The 18193-nt window shown below is 42.9% G+C and overlaps 1 protein-coding gene and 1 non-coding gene across 2 annotated transcripts in view; both read right to left on the bottom strand.

Moving 5' to 3' along the window:
* Positions 1 to 586: 586 nt before the first annotated feature.
* Positions 587 to 18193, bottom strand: part of MICOS10 (mitochondrial contact site and cristae organizing system subunit 10) — a 36720-nt gene continuing 19113 nt past the window's right edge. The window contains exons 2-4 of the mRNA XM_060015402.1: positions 4457 to 4504; positions 3015 to 3124; positions 587 to 836 (exon numbers count right to left, since the gene is read on the bottom strand). Coding sequence (XP_059871385.1) covers positions 822 to 836; positions 3015 to 3124; positions 4457 to 4504 — 173 coding nt within the window. The 3' untranslated portion in view covers positions 587 to 821. The remainder of the gene's footprint in view (positions 837 to 3014; positions 3125 to 4456; positions 4505 to 18193) is intronic.
* LOC132416210 (U6 spliceosomal RNA) lies at positions 16770 to 16878 on the bottom strand. The gene has a single exon (XR_009517491.1). It is a non-coding gene; the product is annotated as a U6 spliceosomal RNA (small nuclear RNA).

The raw sequence follows: 18193 nt of genomic DNA, 5'->3' as shown, positions 1-18193 counted from the left end.
GCATGAGTAGTGGCCCTTTCGTCCCCAGACTTCAGCTGCTATGTGAAGATGAAATCAACCCCAAACATGGCCTTCCGGCCAGCTGTGTGAGCCACGAGCTCTCCCCAGCCCCCAGGACAAAGCCCCCAGTGCTGAGGCCCGGACGGTGTCGAGCTCCTTGAAGCTGTGGGGAATCATGCCATCAATGGAGTGGGCCACTGACAGACACAGCGAGGTCCCGTCCTGCCAAGACAGCCCACTACCCGACCTCAGCGCAGCAGACACAGCTGAGACGTGCCCAGCCAGGGCCGAGGATGAGAACACAGGGTTTTAAAGAACGGCCAGAGCAAGCGAGGATCCTCAAGGCATTTGTCATCTTCTTCGGACAACGCGGCAGCACTCTCCAAGCTCCGATTTATGAGGTGGAAGCAGCTCTGAAACTACACGTTAAGGGGCGAGTGGGGAGGAATGCACAACGGCTGTGGTTCCAGTAAGGCTCTAAAGAGAGGCTGGGACCAGGCGGTTACAGCTGCTGGCAGTCCAAATATACTTTTCCTCCTGCTCAGAGACCCTTTAAAGGCAAAGAAACGCAGGCAATGCACTGGGCTGCCTATTTTTGTTTCATTTATTTCTTTCAAGACCACCTCCTTGCAATTTCCAGAGAGAAAATACAAAACAAGAAACAGACTTGGTTTCAAATACATAAACAGTGTGCTGGAGTTGAAAGCATTACTGACAACATTGTCACAGAAGAGTGTCAGCTTACTCCAGGGCACTTCAGTATTCCTGAGGAATAAACGTGATTTCTCTTTCCCTCCCACCGGGATGTTCTCAGACGTGAGTCACTGCTCCTGCTCCTGTAAGGAAGGACACTCAGGTTAGAACTGTGCACACAGCGTTCCGACAACCCTCTCTAACTTGCTGCTGCAGGTCAGACCCAGAGGACCGACGGGCCCCAAGCCTTACCACTCTGTTTGCTTTAAATCTGTCTCACAAGAGGACTGTATCCTTCCAGCCCAGGTTCTTCAGAGTGGCTCCTCAATCTTTGAGGGGGGAAAATAGAAAAGGAACGCAACAGGGCTGAACAGTCTGTACCTGGATAACTATATTCCTAAAACCCATCAAAGGGACGGATCCCAGGTGACTGGAAAGAGCATGGCTCTGGAATCAAATGGCCTACCAATGACAGGAACTTCGGCAAGTTTCTTAAACCTCAGTGAAATTCGGCCTTCTCATCTGCTGAATGAGGGTAGTAAAACCTCTCTCACAAATCTACTGGGAGAGAGGTCTAGAGAAAGAATGTAAAGATGGAGCGCCTAGGATGGTCCACAGGTCATAGCAGGCACTCCGCAAGCAATTACCATGATATGACTACATTGAAAAAGCCCCAAGTTGGGATTTTGTTCCTCTTTTCAGAGAATGGAGGATGACGACATCAAGGCACAGACTCCAGTTCAGATAAAGTTACAAAAGGCCATTTTGGAGCCGTACGCACAAGGCTGTAAATACTGTAACAATATTTTCCACAGTAACTCTCAGCCGTTAAATACATCCACATATAACCACCCCTGAGCCATTTATCCATCACAACTCAGTTTGGAACAATGAAAACATTTCAAACAATTAAAAGACCTGAAGCTCCTCTCCCTGTTCCTTTATGTTCTCCTCTAACTTCAGCCGTGGTGCCAAAGAGCGAGGCGCCAGGGAGCAGTGGAAAGCGCCTGTCGTCAGCGCTGACGCCCCGCAGCTGCGCCTCTGCTCACTTGCGCTGTCCCTCTGATCAGCTCACCCTGGCTCTGGCGCGGGGACGGGGCATGACTACAGAGGGCCTGCGAGACGCCTGCCCGGCTTCCCCACTGGCCGACTCCCCTGCTCCCAGTCCCCTCCCCAGGCCCGCACCGGCTGTTCAGTAGGCAGCTGACCGTCTGAGCACGTTCTCAGACAGAGGCTACCGAGCTGTGGTGGCATACTGTCATTTAAGATCCGGCCACCCTCGTGGCTACAGCTTTTGACCAGAACTGGGACACTCATTTGTACCTCCTTTTCTGCCCTACTTATTATTATGGTGGAACAACAAACGAGTCTGTCACCCTTTCTTAGTTGGCCTCAATTATAATAACCAACATTTCTATTTATATATATATATAGCACCTCATAGCTTAAAAACATTTCACATTTAATCCTCACAACAACCCTGTAGGCAGAAATTACTACCCTCATTTTACAGACAGAAAACAATCTCAGAAGTGAAAAACTCAAGAGCACATAGAAAGCAAGTGATGGACCAGGACTCACATCTGGGTGTCCTGGCTTCTGTGCTCTTTCCACTGGCCCCCTGCTGCTGCCCAGATCACAGTGATTCTAGCTCAAGGGTAACCAAGAAAGTAGATGATTCTACACAACCAGAGAATGTGAAGCTCTTCATGAAGCTTGTGTTGCTATAAAGGTTATGCCTTAATAAGCCTGAGGCCGTTAGCACATCTAATAAGACATACAATTTATTTCATTCATTCATTTTACATTTATTTGAGCACCTACTTTGTTCCAGGCCCTGGGGATACAAAAATAAATACCACCTCTGTCCGAAGGGCTGCTACGCACAAAAACCTTAGGAACCGTGCTACCTCCTTCCTCTTGAGGCATGTGTTACACTTTTTCATCCTGTCTGCATCATTAAAAACCCATCTGTAGACAAGGACTTCGGCAAAATCATGTGGGACTCACAGTCAAGAACCTGCGCTCTTCAGTAGAAAGCAGAATAATGGCTGAGTTCAGAAGTCTTTAGGTTTAGCTTGAACGTGTGTGAGATGTTTACAGGGCACTCTGAGATCTCGAACACAAGTGCTACCTACAGGTATCAGGTATTTAATACGGATCTACTTTACCCTAAGGATAAACGCTGAGGCAGACTCCTGAGCACTTAGGGTCTCGGTGGTGCCGCAGTGACATGACAGTGTATTTATCGACTATATGCGCTCTAAAGAATTCTGCGGGGACTCAGGAGAAAGAAAGAGAAATATCAATTCTGTACATACTTTGACATATTTTCCATGTAGAAGATATGGAGCCTGGAAATCATGCTGACAGTTGGAGTAGGCCATTCCCAAGCCCATTCCAGAGCCAAAGGCTAATGGCCACATTCTTCCTGGTGAGCAGAAAAGGAAAATCCCAATAGGGAACCATTAAGAGAAAATAAAGCTTTTCTCCAGCTTAAATACATTTGCTTAGGGTTCAATAAATACTCCACATGCATCATACTGTTGACTATAATATGCCACACACTTCTGTCAACGTTTAATCACCAGCCAAAAAATGGGAAAGGGGGCTCTATTAAGTACCCATGCTGCTAGATTTGAGGTATTAATAAGCCGTACAATATGAAAACAGCAGACACAGTTGAACCTCTTAACTTTTCTATGTCAGTTCTAACCATTTGCTCATATTAACTAACTCTTAAACTTAGAAATAAAACCACCTTTCGGTAAGGGCTTTGAATTTTTAAAATATGTAAGAATTTCTGGAACTTCCCTGGTGGCGCAGTGGTTAAGAATCCGCCTGCCAATGCAGGGGACATGGGTTCGAGCCCTGGTCCGGGAAGATCCCACGTGCCTCGGAGCAACTAAGCCCGTGCGCCACAACTACTGAGCCCACGTGCTGCAACTACTGAAGCCCGCACGCCTAGAGCCCGTGCTCTGCAACAAGAGAAGCCACCGCGATGAGAAGCCCATGCACTGCAATGAAGAGCAGACTGCTGCCTCCGCTGCAACTAGAGAAAGTCCACACACAGCAACGAAGACCCAACGCAGCCAAAAATAAATATAAATAAATAAATTTATTTTTTAAAAAATAGAATTTCACCAATATCTACATATTTTGATTCTAGTAAGTCATGAGGTTTTCTTAAGCCAATGCCATGATTATTTCACATCAGCACTATGTGTGAATTATGATTCTCTAGTTGTGTATTCCCCACCAGTTCTTCATGGAAAGAGGTCAAAGTGACCCCTTTGGCTTCTATTCAATATCCAAACTGCAGAAGTTCTTCCACAAAATGAAAGTGACATTTCCTGCCCTTTGCTTAGGAGAATTTTTGGCCAAAAAGCATGGGTATTTCTGGTCTACTTTTTTACTACCAGCAGGACTCTCGTTTTCAAGTTCCTTTAGAAAAACTTATAATTAATTAGAATTATCTGAGAGTGTAGATTTGGCCAAATGACTCACTGGCATAAAGTACAGGCTTTTTTTAATGAAGATATCAGGCACCCTGACTCAATGCTCAGGGGGAATTCTGGAGATGCCCAGCCCATTTTGACCTTTTTTGAGTCCATGGTCTTTGTCTAGCTCATTTTAGAGGCCTACCCAAACCCATAAAAGGATGGACTGGCAGCCATGTAGCCATGCCTTCCAGAAGTGTCCCTGCCATGTGCACCTATACACCAGGACATTATGTTGTAAAGGTAGGAAGAGTCACACTTACTTTTAAAGAAGGTAAGTGAGAAAACAAGTCCTAATCCAAAACCAGTACCTACAAAGAGGGAGGAAAAACATGTTAAATATCTTAATAGTAATGACAAAAACAAAACGAACATTTCATAAATGTGAACACCTATAAAACAGATTTTTTAATTTGGTAGAGAGATGATTTTCTCATTTCTAACCTTCCTTCTTGTTGTCAGAGGCTTTATCTATGACTTTGGTCCCTTTGCCCCAATAGGGTATAAGAACTTTCTTCACCATTCTGTCTAAACAAGTCTTAGGGATGGGAGAACAAACCAGGAGGCAGTTCCCGAGTAGAGGCTCTCTGCACTGCTTGCGAACAGCGTCCAGCACCTTGGGCTCTCCCACCCACCTTCCGCAGCGGTGCCACAGCCAGCACATCAGGGAAACAATGTGAGCAGGAAGCTCCCCTTGTCGTTTCAGCACTTTGAGTGATGGCTACTTTTTGAGGAAGATGCAAAGGAGTGATCCAGAACAGTTGCCAAAGGTTGTCACAAGTCAAACACAAGTCAGAGTGTCCAGAGAGAGGGAAAGCACCTCCTCAAGTGTGAAGATTAATCCCCTCTCCTCATTTTACTCATAGGGCATTTTTAACCACTATCTTTCAAAATAAAAGAACAGATGCAAGCCTCTTTTAATGATCTGGTAGAAAAAAAATTTTTTTAATACCTAATTTTAAATCAAACTTCATAGGAACGTAAGCTTGGGGTTAAAAAAAGAAAACAAAGAAGGTTAAATTCTCATTTTGACCAATATTTCTCAAACCTTGGTCACTGCTACAGTCATAATTTTTGCTAATGCGTACTTCACCTGCACACTTATTTTCTTTGAAAAAACCATCAATGTATGTATTTAATTATATAAATTCAACCTCAACTTAAAAAATATTGGTATAATCATAGATTTGAGTGCTACCTATATTTTTTTCATAAGGTGTGTTAAAATGAATGTAGAACCATTAAAAGAAAAACATTTACCTGTGGTACTACTTTAGGAAAAAAAATCATCTCACATACTGTAGAGATACATGTCCCAAACTTTGAGATAAACTTATTTTTCCATTATCAAAAAAGTAAGTTATACATGCCAAGGAAGACAGCTAAGATCTGACTTTTTTTTCCCCAGACTTGACAGATTAATTGTTTTCAGACTCTTCAGAGTATTCTGACGCTCTTTACTAAGTGTCTGCTCCAAGGTCCAACAGAGACCCTGACCAACCTCTTTACAATTAAGCACCACATAAAAGTCCCAATTCTCACTTGCCTTAATGGTTTTCAAATATGTGCTGTTGAAATTCCAAGAGCTTCTTTCCTGTCTAACCATGAATTTAGGCTACTGCAGTGTGAACATTCAAAGTACTCCTCAGTCAGCAAACCTGACCTTTCTGCTCCAAACACAGAGAACTTCGTCTTGAGCAAACAAGCTAATCCACACCTTTTTTGCTTCACCTATGCAACAATCCAGCTGATGCTGGCCTGAAGAAAGTGTTTATGCTATTATCCAGAATGATTTCTGATAATTTTCTCTTACCGTCTATAGGTGGCCATGATGTGTGTTTCCTTCCTATGACTATATCCTATACAAATATGAATTTTAATTAAAAATCATTACTTTGTACTGTCCAATAGACTCTGCATTAGGTACTGGTGCCCAACTTTAAAATGCAACATTTGAAGATCACTCATGTCATCCCAATTTCTATGTAATTTAATATAATGATGGAAAACTCGTCAGTTTACAGACCACTATAGTTAACCTATTCAAGGCTGTTATAAAGAGAAGGAAAAGGAACAAACATCAGTATTTCCCATGAGTACCCAACATTCCCTCCCTACTCTACCAAAGAAAAAAATAAAATTATCTTTTAAACCAAACACCACCCTGATATGGTATTACCCCCCAGTTTCCAGATGCAGAAAATAACTTGCTCAAGGACATGCTCAGTTAGTGGAAGAGCAATGAACTGGGCCCAAGTCTGTCAGACTCCAAAGCCACTATACCCACTATGTCCTGACACTGGATTCCCCTACAACTTAAACCCCTAAACAATCACTACCTCCAAGGGAAATTGGAGTGTCAAGATTTCTACTGCCAACGAAGTAGGATACAGCCAAAAACCAAATTGTGCTTCCTATGCAACAGCCCAGAACACTAGGCAACCAGGGTAGTAACAAGTCTGCACAAGGCCAGATGGGCTTGTTCCGATTCATTCCCAGACTAATCCTACAGCACATGTCACAGACACAAGTCTACCTGGTAGGTGTGATTCAAAAACTTCAGGGAAATGGCAACTATCACAATCGATAGTCCTCAGCAAGAATCTGCTGTTGCTTGGTTTATAAAATGGCACAGGATTCAATTTCAAAGCAACTTGCCTCACCCCCTTGCAGCTGGAAGATGAGTAAGACAGTAAATTGGTACTAGAAAATGAGGTAAAGAATTTGGACTGGCCTACAGATTTCAAACCAGGCAATGGGATGGGGAGTTAGGCCAGTAAAAACATAATGGCTTACAATCTGAGCTTTTGGTCTTCTCCATCTGGAAGGCAATTTTTTGGCAAACAAATCAAAAGCCCAAAAGGAAAATATTTCAGCATTTTTCTTGTCCCTCTGACTCCATGCCTGTCTCTCCTATTTTCCCCCAAGGAAAGAAAGCTCTCTGATGCTCAACTTTTCCTAACAGTAGACCAAGAACGATGCTAAACCCACTGCTACCAGTATCACTCAACCACAAAGAGGAGAAATGCTTCAACATCAACCAGTACAGAGCAGAAAATCTTCCCTCTCTAGACTTCATTTAAGTTCAGGTATATGCCTGACCATCCAGTTTTGCTCCGATTAAAGGCATTTACCTGCAAGTATAAATATGAGATCAAAATTACAGTTCAGACTAGCCCAAAGACGGAGTGTACTCTACAGTCTTAGTTAAATTGGGCTGCTACATCTTCAATTCCTATGAGACTTTTCTTCTCCACTTCTATATTTTTAAGACACAAAATATCAAGTCTGTTCTCTTCAGAAAAAATAATATGGAAAATGATGTTTAAATGCCAACGTGTTACTTTAAGTTAGCTACCTCGGTTATTTAAGAGATAAACAGTGGTGGAACTGCTGATGAGTTTTACAGGTTCAAGTTCTCACATGCTCAATTTTCTTTTAAAAGGCAACATGTTGCTTCAAAGAAAGTCCCACCTGATTAGGGGACACCAACTCTGCAGCTGTTTCCACTAAAGATTGGCACCTCTAGGCCAGGTTTAAACTTCATAACAATAAAACATGAAAGGTTTGTCTTACAATGAAAACAAACCAACATGGAAAAGAGAAGAGTTTTCTCTGCCTTTGGCCACTTTTTTTTGTTGTTGCATGACAAGTTCTCTTAGAAGAAAAAGCCAAAGGAAAAAGTACAAAGCATTTTTCACCTTCCCTGGAAGCAAATATTTAACTATGAATAAAATTTATATAACTCTGCCTCCTCTTTTAAGCCTGTTCTTTTGGCCCATGATGTCTGGAATGACAAATAACCCTAAAGTAAAGAAATGCCTGATTGTAGGTACACATCTTCCTAATGGCAAAGTCCACCAAGGGGGGTGGGGAGCAAGGCAAAGAAGCCAAAAAAACAACAAAAAAAAAACCCCACCCCATAACAGAGAAGCCTTATGGAATTGACATTAGGCAGGAAGCCCGTGCTCTGAAACCATTTCTTCTGGAAAGGAAAAAGAATTGGCACAAATTCTTTCAAAAAGAAATTACTCTGAATCAATCTACCCCTGCACTTTAGGGCATGCTTAGTGCCCAAAAGGACATCATAAAACCAGCTAGTAGATAAACACACATTTTTAGAAAGAAGCAATTCCTTAACAATTCATCTGATACTATTTTAGTAACAAAACAACAGAGAAGTTGCTCCACTAACTACATAAAAAATACTGCCTCATCACATCCCCAAGTGGAGTTTATAACAAATTTAAAAGAATAACAACCAACAGCAGGATACCAGTGTATACCCTAAGCCACACTTTGTGTGGGGGGGGGCGGAACTATGCTGATGGCCCTCACTGTGACATATGGACCATTTCTAGTTAATCAATGCAACTTTTAGGAAAGTCTTTGCTCTTACCATGCCATATATCATAAAGCTTGACTTCACTGAAATTACTGAGAAAGCAAACATAATCTGCAAGAATTAAGAAGCAGGCTACATAATCTGACTGCAGTCCTGGGGTAGAAATGTACTTTGAATTTTGGGGGGGGCCGGACCGGATGGCATGCAGGATCTTAGTTCCCCGACCCGGGATCAAACCCAGGCCCCCTGCAGTGGAAGCGCGGAGTCTTAACCACTGGATTGCCAGCGAAGTCCCAGAAGTGTACTTTGGATATCAGTCCCTAAGCAGAACAAGTTGGAGCAATAAAGGTTCCTGTGGTATCAACTTTGTAGAAGTCGCAATTGCCAATGAACTTTCAACTGAGGAAGAATAACTCAGTGTTGGGAGAGGCATAAAAAAATCCTTAGAAAGTCACTTAGAAAACATTTCTATGAAAAACTGATCATAGGGGAAAGAAGACCATAGACCCACTTTATTTATCAATAATTGATTATATAATTAAGATCTCACTCCAGCTTATAGTTAACATTTTAAACAAAGCTCCTAAATTCATAAGTCTAATGTGTAGTTATCAATGCTAAATTTTCATCTGCATCTAAAAATTAAACTTGCAAAGCAACTCCATTTTAAGTTTATAATATAACAAGATGTATGAGCAAAACCTTAACTACCACATTCAACTGGCAGCTTATGAAGATGAGAAACTACAGGAACTACAAGCAAGGTTTCAAGATCCTAGGAGCCATGGGCCAAACAACTTTATTCTTAAATGTCTGAAAGAAAAGATACAGCTTCCAAAAAATGAGAGATTTACTCTCCCACTGAGTGGGGTGGCAAGAGCACTGATGCTGTCACGAGACAGCCCCAGTTCAGACCGCTGGGCCATCCTCACCAGCCAGCTCTCTGACCTTAGGTCAGTGCTTTAACCTCGCCCGCCCTCAACGTGCTCATCTGTAGAGTGAAAACCATCTCCTAGGGTTGCTGTATTAGGAAAAGGTAAAGGTATCTGCAGTGTCTGACACAGACTTCAATAAAAAGTAGTAAGTTCTAAAAAGAAAAAAAAAAAAAAAAGTAGTAAGTTCTGCTACCTTTCTAAAAAACTCAAAAGATCTCAAAACTGTAAGGTAATAGTTAAATCCTCTACTAAAACACAACTCCCTGGCTTGTGGAGGATCACACTGTGGGTGAACCACAGATGAAAATCAGAATCTATTTTTCCCACTCTTTGCATAGTTGACTTTATTTCATAGGCATTAGCAACTGTTTATAGAAATACATCAGGTTTTGCTACATGTTTTTTAAAAAATAGGGGATTCCTTCAGACTCACTGCTGAACTAAAACATTTTGCTTTAAAATATAATAAAGATTTTCCTAGAGCTGTCTTGTGTTTAACAAAGCTATATTTATGCTTTGAACATGGATTAATATGAAACTGGCCTATTTAGAATGGGTGTGCTTTCCTGTTCAATCATGTTTCTATCAACACTATTACAATCATCAAATGCATTTGTTGTGACAGACAAACAAGAACGTGCTTTTATAGAAAAGTACCCTTGGGACTGAGTTTGGTGAGAATTACATTTCCAAGAAACATTCCTGATTTATGAAAGATGCTCAGGGCCCAATTTATGAGGGGGAAAAAAATAGTTTTAAGTCAACTCCAAACTGTGTTACCTAATCCTTTGAGGCAAAGACAGATTGTCCCAGGTGTCCATGTGTAAATGCCAAGTCATGTGAATTAACCAAGAAAGTGTGCCAGACCAAAGGCCCAGAGATGGTAAATGCGGTCTGTGTTAATCAGCTTCTCACAAGTCAACATTGCTGCAGGGAATGTAGGAAATAGACTAAGAAGGTGGCTATTTTACAAGACCTTAACCTTCCTGTTGCCTATCGGACTAGACAGAGGCTGAAACATCTGTAGGAATTTCTAGGGTGGACATCAAATACCAGGATTCTGATCAGAACAAGTAAAGCAGTCAGCAGAAAGCAGTAAAGATAGGGAAGGTAAATGTGGAAGTCATTACTCGTGTGCTCTGCTTGAAGAAAAGCCAAACTCACAAAAAGGGTCCTTTTAAATGAGTGCATATAGCACATAATCTAGCTTTCAGAATTCTGACAGTCGTACAACTTTCCAAGAATGAAAAAAAGAAACATGGCTGTACACATTTTACTAAAATATAGTTAGTTAATTCACATGTGGGCATAGTATGTAGGAAAATGTGAAGACGCTCTGAAGATTAATTATTAGAGGGACATTGAAAATGAAGAATTATTAAGTTTCAATAAACACAATAAAAGATGCCATGTGTTACATTTATGGGGGGAGGGCGATTTGGAGGTACTAACACTTATAGAGTGGCAGGCGCTGTACTACCGTTTCTATATATTATTTCATTTGATCTACAGAACCAGCTATGAGGTGTACTATGATCTTGTCTTACAGAAGAGGAAACAATGTAAAGGGGTTAAGTGACTTACCCAAGTACACACAACTAAAAAGGGGAATTCAAACCCAAGCTGTCTGACTCCAAAATCATGGCTCTTCCCTATCCGCAGAGATAAACCTCAGGGAGAGGTCAGGAGAGCAGCAGGGAGACTACTCTATTGTTACATGACACAAAGTGTTCTTCTGGATTTTCTGGACTGTAGTGCTCTGCATGGGTAATTTATGACTATGTGACTCTTCAATCCCTCAAGAAAACAACAGAAACCACAGATGTTTGACTTATCAAGAGTGATAACAAAACTCTGAAATGACTTAGAATCAATGAGAAACAGTCAACAGGTCAAGCTGGGATGTACTTCCCTCTGCGCACTGGCTGGAGATAAAATGAATTCAAACTGTTCAAAAGGGACAGTTGCACAGTATTCAACGGGTATTTTCCAGCAAGTCCCTTCCCTCTCAATACCTCCAGCCCCTCCTCATCAATATCAGTAACTGGATTCTCATCTTTGTGAAAGTAAATATAAGAATCAGGGGGCTTCCCTGCTGGCTCAGTGGTTGAGAGTCCACCTGCCGATGCAGAGGACACGGGTTCATGCCCCGGTCCGGGAGGATCCCACATGCCGCGGAACGGCTGGGCCTGTGAGCCATGGCCGCTGAGCCTGCGCGTCCGGAGCCTGTGCTCCGCAACGGGAGAGGCCACAACAGTGAGAGGCCCGCGTACCGCAAAAAAAAGAATCAGGGATTCATTATACCCTATGTATACATCATTATAGCTATTACGTTGTTGCCTATTTCTGATTCAAATGAAAAACCAATGGAGAAACAAGAACCAATGGTTTCTTTTCCTTATACATTTACTTGATCTATATTTATTAGCATTTATTAAGTAGAAGGCACTGGGGATAAATTTCTTTCCTCTTGGAGCACATCACTAGAGTATGTAGTGTTTATTCTTCAAAAAGTGCGAAATGTTACCCAGTGGTTACACGTCAGTTATAGGGTTATGTGGACTTGGGGGTAACATAGGTTAAACATGACTGAGAATACTGATTAGGTATGTGGTATGTCTCAGTCCCTGGACAAATTATATACCTTCTCTAGGCGTCAGTTTCTTTCTATAGAAAAACAGGAATACTAATATTGCCTATCCCTGACTGGGGAATAGCAAGGATGAAACAATATAAAATGTGTAAAAAGCTTGGAAAAACAGTGCATTGCACACAGTAATTGTAATTGCCTTCTTTTACCACAAAAAGCATTTCAAGAACAAATATTTACTGAGCACTGAAGGGCAAGAGTACTGGGTTCAACAAGGGTCAGAAATAAATAAGACAGTCTCTTCCCTGGGGAGCTTGGGATCAAGAAGGAATAACAAGTCAGGTATCCAGAAAACTGAACAAAAGCAGATCCTTGGTGCCGGAAGAGGGACAGTGTTCTGCTGGTCGCCAGGAAGGTGGGAACACATTTAGCAGAGTTTTTGGGTTTTTTTAATCTTCAAGAAAGAAGTGGCATTTGAGTTGTCTTAAATGGTAGACTTTTAACAGCAAGAGTTGGGGAGGGGGGTGGCGCACCCTACCCAGCGGCCACAGAGAAGCAGGGCTTGTGCAGGGAAATGGGAGTGGGGGCAGTCTAGGCGTGTCTCTGAGAGCAGGAGACAAGGCTAGAAAGGGACGGGGGCCTCTGAAGGCACCAGAAGCTGGACCGAGCAGTCTGCACAGCACTTAATTCAGGAGGCAGGGGCTTCCCTGAAGAGTTTTTAGAAAGGCATAACGTGACTGAAGCTGTGCTTTAGGAAGATTCAGCTGACTAAGGTGTGTAGGATTACTTGGAAAAGAAGAGACATTTTGCTGGCAGAATTTACAGGACTTAAGAACTGATTAAGTGTGTGTATGTGTATCTGGGGTTTTGGGGGGAGGGGGGTGCAGTGGGGAAGAAAATGCTGAGAACTTCTGCCTGGATAATTATAAAAACATTGGTGATGGGGCTTCCCTGGTGGCACAGTGGTTAAGAATCCGCCTGCCAATGCAGGGGACACAGGTTCGATCCCTGGTCTAGGAAGACCCCAATGCCGCAGAGCAACTAAGCCCGTGTGCAACAACTACTGAGCCTGTGCTCTAGAGCCTGCGAGCCACAACTACTGAGCCCGCACACCTAAAGCCCGTGCTCCGCAACAAGAGAGGCCACTGCAATGAGAAGCCTGCGCACCACAACAAAGAGTAGCTCCCGCTTGCCACAACTAGAGAAAGCCCACACACAGCAACAAAGACCCAACACAGCCATAAATAAATAAATAAATAAAAATAAACATTGGTGCTATTTAAAAGTCATCAAATAACCTTTTAATACCAAATTCCCTTAACAAATCTAAAATATAATTTGATTTATAAAAATGCAACATCTACAATGTTTTCATGAACACCAAATAACATCACATAAAGTGAAGAGCATTTGCTAAGCACTAATGCTTCAGGATTAAATTACCTCATTACATCTTCACAATAAACTTCTCTTATTAGCCCCATTTTATAGACCAAGAAACTGAAACACAGAAAGGTTAAGTAACTTGCCTCAGGTCACATGTCTGGGATTTGAACCCAGGCAGTCTGACTCCAGAGACCTCGTCTTCGGTCACCATGTTAACCCTGCCACCGGTGTGACCTCCTCACAGATATACAGTTATTAATCAACCTGACTTACCAAAGGAAACTAAATACCTTCCAAAATTCATCCTAGCCAACACTATGTGTGGGCATTTCCTTCATTACACAAACTGAACACCCACTGTGTGCCAAGCACTATGATAGGCCCCAGGAAATAAGGTTCTGCTCTCAGTAAGTTCATTATTTAGTGTTAGAGCCTACTGATAATTAGAAACTCGAAGTACAAGGAACAATGACAGAAACAGGATGTGCTAGACGCACTGAGAAGGGCATGCAAACCATCCTGGAGGGTTAGAGAAGGGGGCAGGAGAGAAGGGGACGAGAGAAACGCACTACGAGGAGCTCCCGGTCACTAAATTACCGTGTGCAGTGGGAGATAAAGCCAGACAGTCTCCTATGGCAAACTACGGATCTTGGCCTCTATTACAAGCAGTAGGGAAGCAGTGGCAGAAATTAAGCAAGGAAACAACATATCAGATGTGTACTTTACAACAGTCCAGTCACAGCAATGAGGACAGATTTGAAGGCTCCATCCAAGATGGAGACACCAGTTAGGAGAAAGCCATTGCAGTAGGCCAGGTGGGAGCTAGGTCCACGCTTCTGATTCTCCCTTCTCTGCTATCTGACTGAAAAATGTGACCCTACATACTTTGATCTCTCCTCAACACCACACTCCCCCCAGCCCCTGCCTTTGTGTACTCCATGCCTAGCAGAAATGCGAGACGGTACTAAAGGTAAGCAGGACTAAAGGTAAGCAGGACGGGTTAAAGCACAACTCTGACCAGGGATTAGGAATTTCTGAGGAGTGGGAGTGACCACACTTTATGATGATTCTTAGATAAGGGATGCTTAGGTAAAGATATAGTCATGGACAGAGATGCAGAGATGGAAAAGGGGGTCAAATATTTTAAAAATATACCAATGGTTTTGCAATTAAGGTAGTGTTGGTGCAAATGGTGACTATCCCAGACCAGCATTCACAAAAGTGTGGGAATGGCTTGTCTGAATTTCGGGGACCTCTGTGAGCAAGGAACTTTTTCCTTGCTGTTCAAATCTGGCTCTCAGGCTTCCCTGGTGGCGCCGTGGTTAAAAGTCCGCCTGCCAATGGAGGGGACACGGGTTCAAGCCCTGATCCGGGAAGATCCCACACGCCGCGAAACAACTAAGCCTGTGCGCCACAACTACTGAGCCTGCGCTCTAGAGCCCGTGCGCTACAACTAATGAGCCTGCGAGCCACAACTACTGAAGCCCACACACCAGGAGCCCGTGCTCCGCAACCAGAGAAGCTACCGCAATGAGAAGCCCACGCACTGCAACCAAGAGTAGCCCCCGCTCGCCGCAACTAGAGAAAGCCCACACACAGCAACGAAGACCCAGCACAGCCAAAATTAAATAAAATTTTTAAATTAATTAATTTAATTTAAATGTCTTCTTAAAAATCTAGCTCTCATAAGGTGCCCAAGACTATGAGGTTTAGGAAACAGCACCCAGCTGACTTTCTATTACAGTAGTATTCTACAGTCATTCTTTCTTTTTCTGTTTTTTAAAATGTATTTATTTATTTATTTATTTATGGCTGCATTGGGTCTTCATTGCTGTGCACGGGCTTTCTCTAGTTGCAGCGAGCAGGGGCTACTCTTCGTTGCAGTGAGCAGGCTTCTCATTGCGGTGGCTTCTCTTGTTGTGGAGCACAGGCTCTAAGCGCATGGGCTTCAGTAGTTGTGGCTCGCGGGCTCTAGAGCACAGGCTCAGTAGTTGTGGCTCACGGGCTTAGCTGCTCCGCGGCATGTGGGATCTTCCTGGACCAGGACTCGAACCCGTGTCCCCTGCATTGGCAGGCGGATTCTTAATCACTGTGCCACCAGGGAAGCCTACAGTCTTTCTTAAAGGCATAAGTACTCTACAAAGCCCCATAAATAAACCTCTCCAAATCCCTGGACTTGCATACATTAAGAAACCAAAAATTTAGTTTTCATACACTGAGTGAAGAAAAAACAAGTCTTCCAAAAGATAAGCTATGCACTGAAATAAAATGAACTTCAAGCTGCAATTGGAACAAGGGGAAAAAAGTAATTTTTTCAATGGTCACAGCCAATCTCTTCTGGGAAAACATAAGATTAGTAGCATTTATACTAATGTCAAGACAACATAAGATTAGAGCAGTAATATACTGTATTTTTGCTTCTAATCAGAGGGGGATATTATAAGCTCACATACAGGCTTACGCTGAAATGGTTAAAAAAAAATTCCTACAACTCATGGACTTCAATGTAGTCATCTGAAATGATGCCAAGAAACTAGCAGCTTTCTTAGGACTACCCTCCTAGTAAAAAGTGAATTATGTTGCTCAAATCATTTGCTTCAGTTAATCATTTAAAATCTATCAAAAAGGAATTCTCGGGCTTCCCTGGTGGCGCAGTGCTTACGAGTCCGCCTGCCAATGCAGGGGACACGGGTTTGTGCCCCGGTCCGGGAGGATCCCACATGCCGCGGAGCGGCTGGGCCTGTGAGCCATGGCCGCTGAGCCTGCGCGTCCGGAGCCTGTGCTCTGCAACGGGAGAGGCCACAACGGGGAGAGGCCCGCGTACCGCAAAAAAAAACAAACAAAAAAAAACAAACAAAAAAGGAATTCTGAGTAGTTTATATGTGCAGGTTCTCACAAACAATCAGAAACATTTGTTCTAACATTTATCAAAATAAAGTAGGTCTACAAATCCGTCAACAATTATGTCAGAGTGTTATAATAAGTACAAATTATCCTAAGCATTCTAATGCAGGTTTAGGTTGGATAAAGAAAACGGAAGTAAAAGCAATGGATTTCAATTCCTCCCATATACACTGTTAACTATTAATCAAATTCTACCTGAAGAAATACACAATTGAAGCAACTTGGTCGTGGGTCTCTATTATGTTAAACAAGCACCTGGGCCACACTGCAATCTGCCCCCCCATCTGCCCTCTCTCCCAGACACATCTCACTTGTACCATTTTTCTAAATGGCTCCCCATCCTCCATTAATATTGACCATATTTTCATATCCCATATTCTTCCAAAATGTTATTCTAAGTGGTACCCCCCCTTTTTTTAAATATGGAATGCTTCACGAATTTGTGTCATCCTTGCTCGGGGGCCATGCTAACCTTCGCTGTATCATTCCATTTTTTTTTAGTATATGTGCTGCAGAAGTGAGCACACCTCTTTATCCTTTATTTCTTGTTCTTATCATGCTTTCTAAAAAGCATTTCAGGGACTTCCCTGGTGGTCCAGTGGTTAAGAAATCCGCCTTCCAATGCAGGGGACGCGGGTTCAATCCCTGCTCAGGGAACTAAGATCCCACATGCCGCAGGGCAACTAAGCTCACATGCCACAACTAGAGAGCCCACGTGCCGCAACTACAGAGCCCAAATGCTCTGGAGCCCATGCCACAAAACTAGAGAGAAGCCCTCGCACCGCAACGGAAGATCCCAAGTGCCCCAACTAAGACCCAATGCAGCCAAAAATAAGTAAATAAATAAATCTAAAAATAAATAAATAAAAAGCATTTCAAATTCACTTTCTCCACTTCTTTTAAAAATGACAAGTTAAGGGCTTCCCTGGTGGCGCAGTGGTTGAGAGTCTGCCTGCTGATGCAGGGGACATGGGTTCGTGTCCCAGTCCGGGAAGATCCCACATGCCGCGGAGCGGCTGGGCCCGTGAGCCATGACCGCTGAGCCTGCGCGTCCGGAGCCTGTGCTCCACAACGGGAGAGGCCAAAATAGTGAGAGGCCTGCGTACCGCAAAAAAAAAAAAAAAAAAAAAGAGAAGTTAAATTGTTAATAATCATTATCTAGATTCCAATGGACTTCCACTTTAAGTAATACAATTCTTTTTTTTTTTACAAGTATGTATTTAGTCAAAAAAAAAAAGACCTAAAAATTATAAGCTATGCTTTCTTTAAAGTCATTCTAGGGAACTCCCTGGTGGTCCAGTGGTTAGGACTCCACGATTTCACTGCTGAGGGAGCGGGTTCAATCTCTGGTCAGGGAACTAGGATCCCAGAAGCCATGCGGTGTGGCCAAATTAAAAAAAAAAAAAGTCATTCTAATTATCCTGTTTGTGCCTTTTTCTTTTTTTTTCCACTTCATTTCCCATTATGTTTCTGCTGAAAGAGTCTGTGTGTACAGATGTACTATATGTATGAATATTCGACCCTGTGTTGGGTGAGTGTAGTCTGGCAGGGCTGTGGCAGGGGAGTCATAAAGAATGAGAAGTCTAGGGAAGTTACATTTGTCATGGGCAGGATTTCTCAACCTTGACTGCTGACATTTGGGGCTGGTACTCCTTTGTCGTGGGTGCTGTTGTTTTAGCGGCATCCCTGTCCACGACCCACCAGATGTCAGTACCCCCCACTCCCCCATCCCCCAGTATGGCAACCATACATGGCACCAAACACTGCCAAATGTCCCTGGGGTGAGGGGGTACTTCACCCCCAGTCTAGGGGTTTACAGTTTATAAAATACTTTCACAAC

The sequence above is a fragment of the Delphinus delphis genome, chromosome 1 (assembly GCF_949987515.2).
Source record: "Delphinus delphis chromosome 1, mDelDel1.2, whole genome shotgun sequence".
Taxonomy (NCBI): Eukaryota; Metazoa; Chordata; class Mammalia; order Artiodactyla; family Delphinidae; genus Delphinus; species Delphinus delphis.
This window is presented reverse-complemented; position numbering and strand designations above follow the sequence as displayed.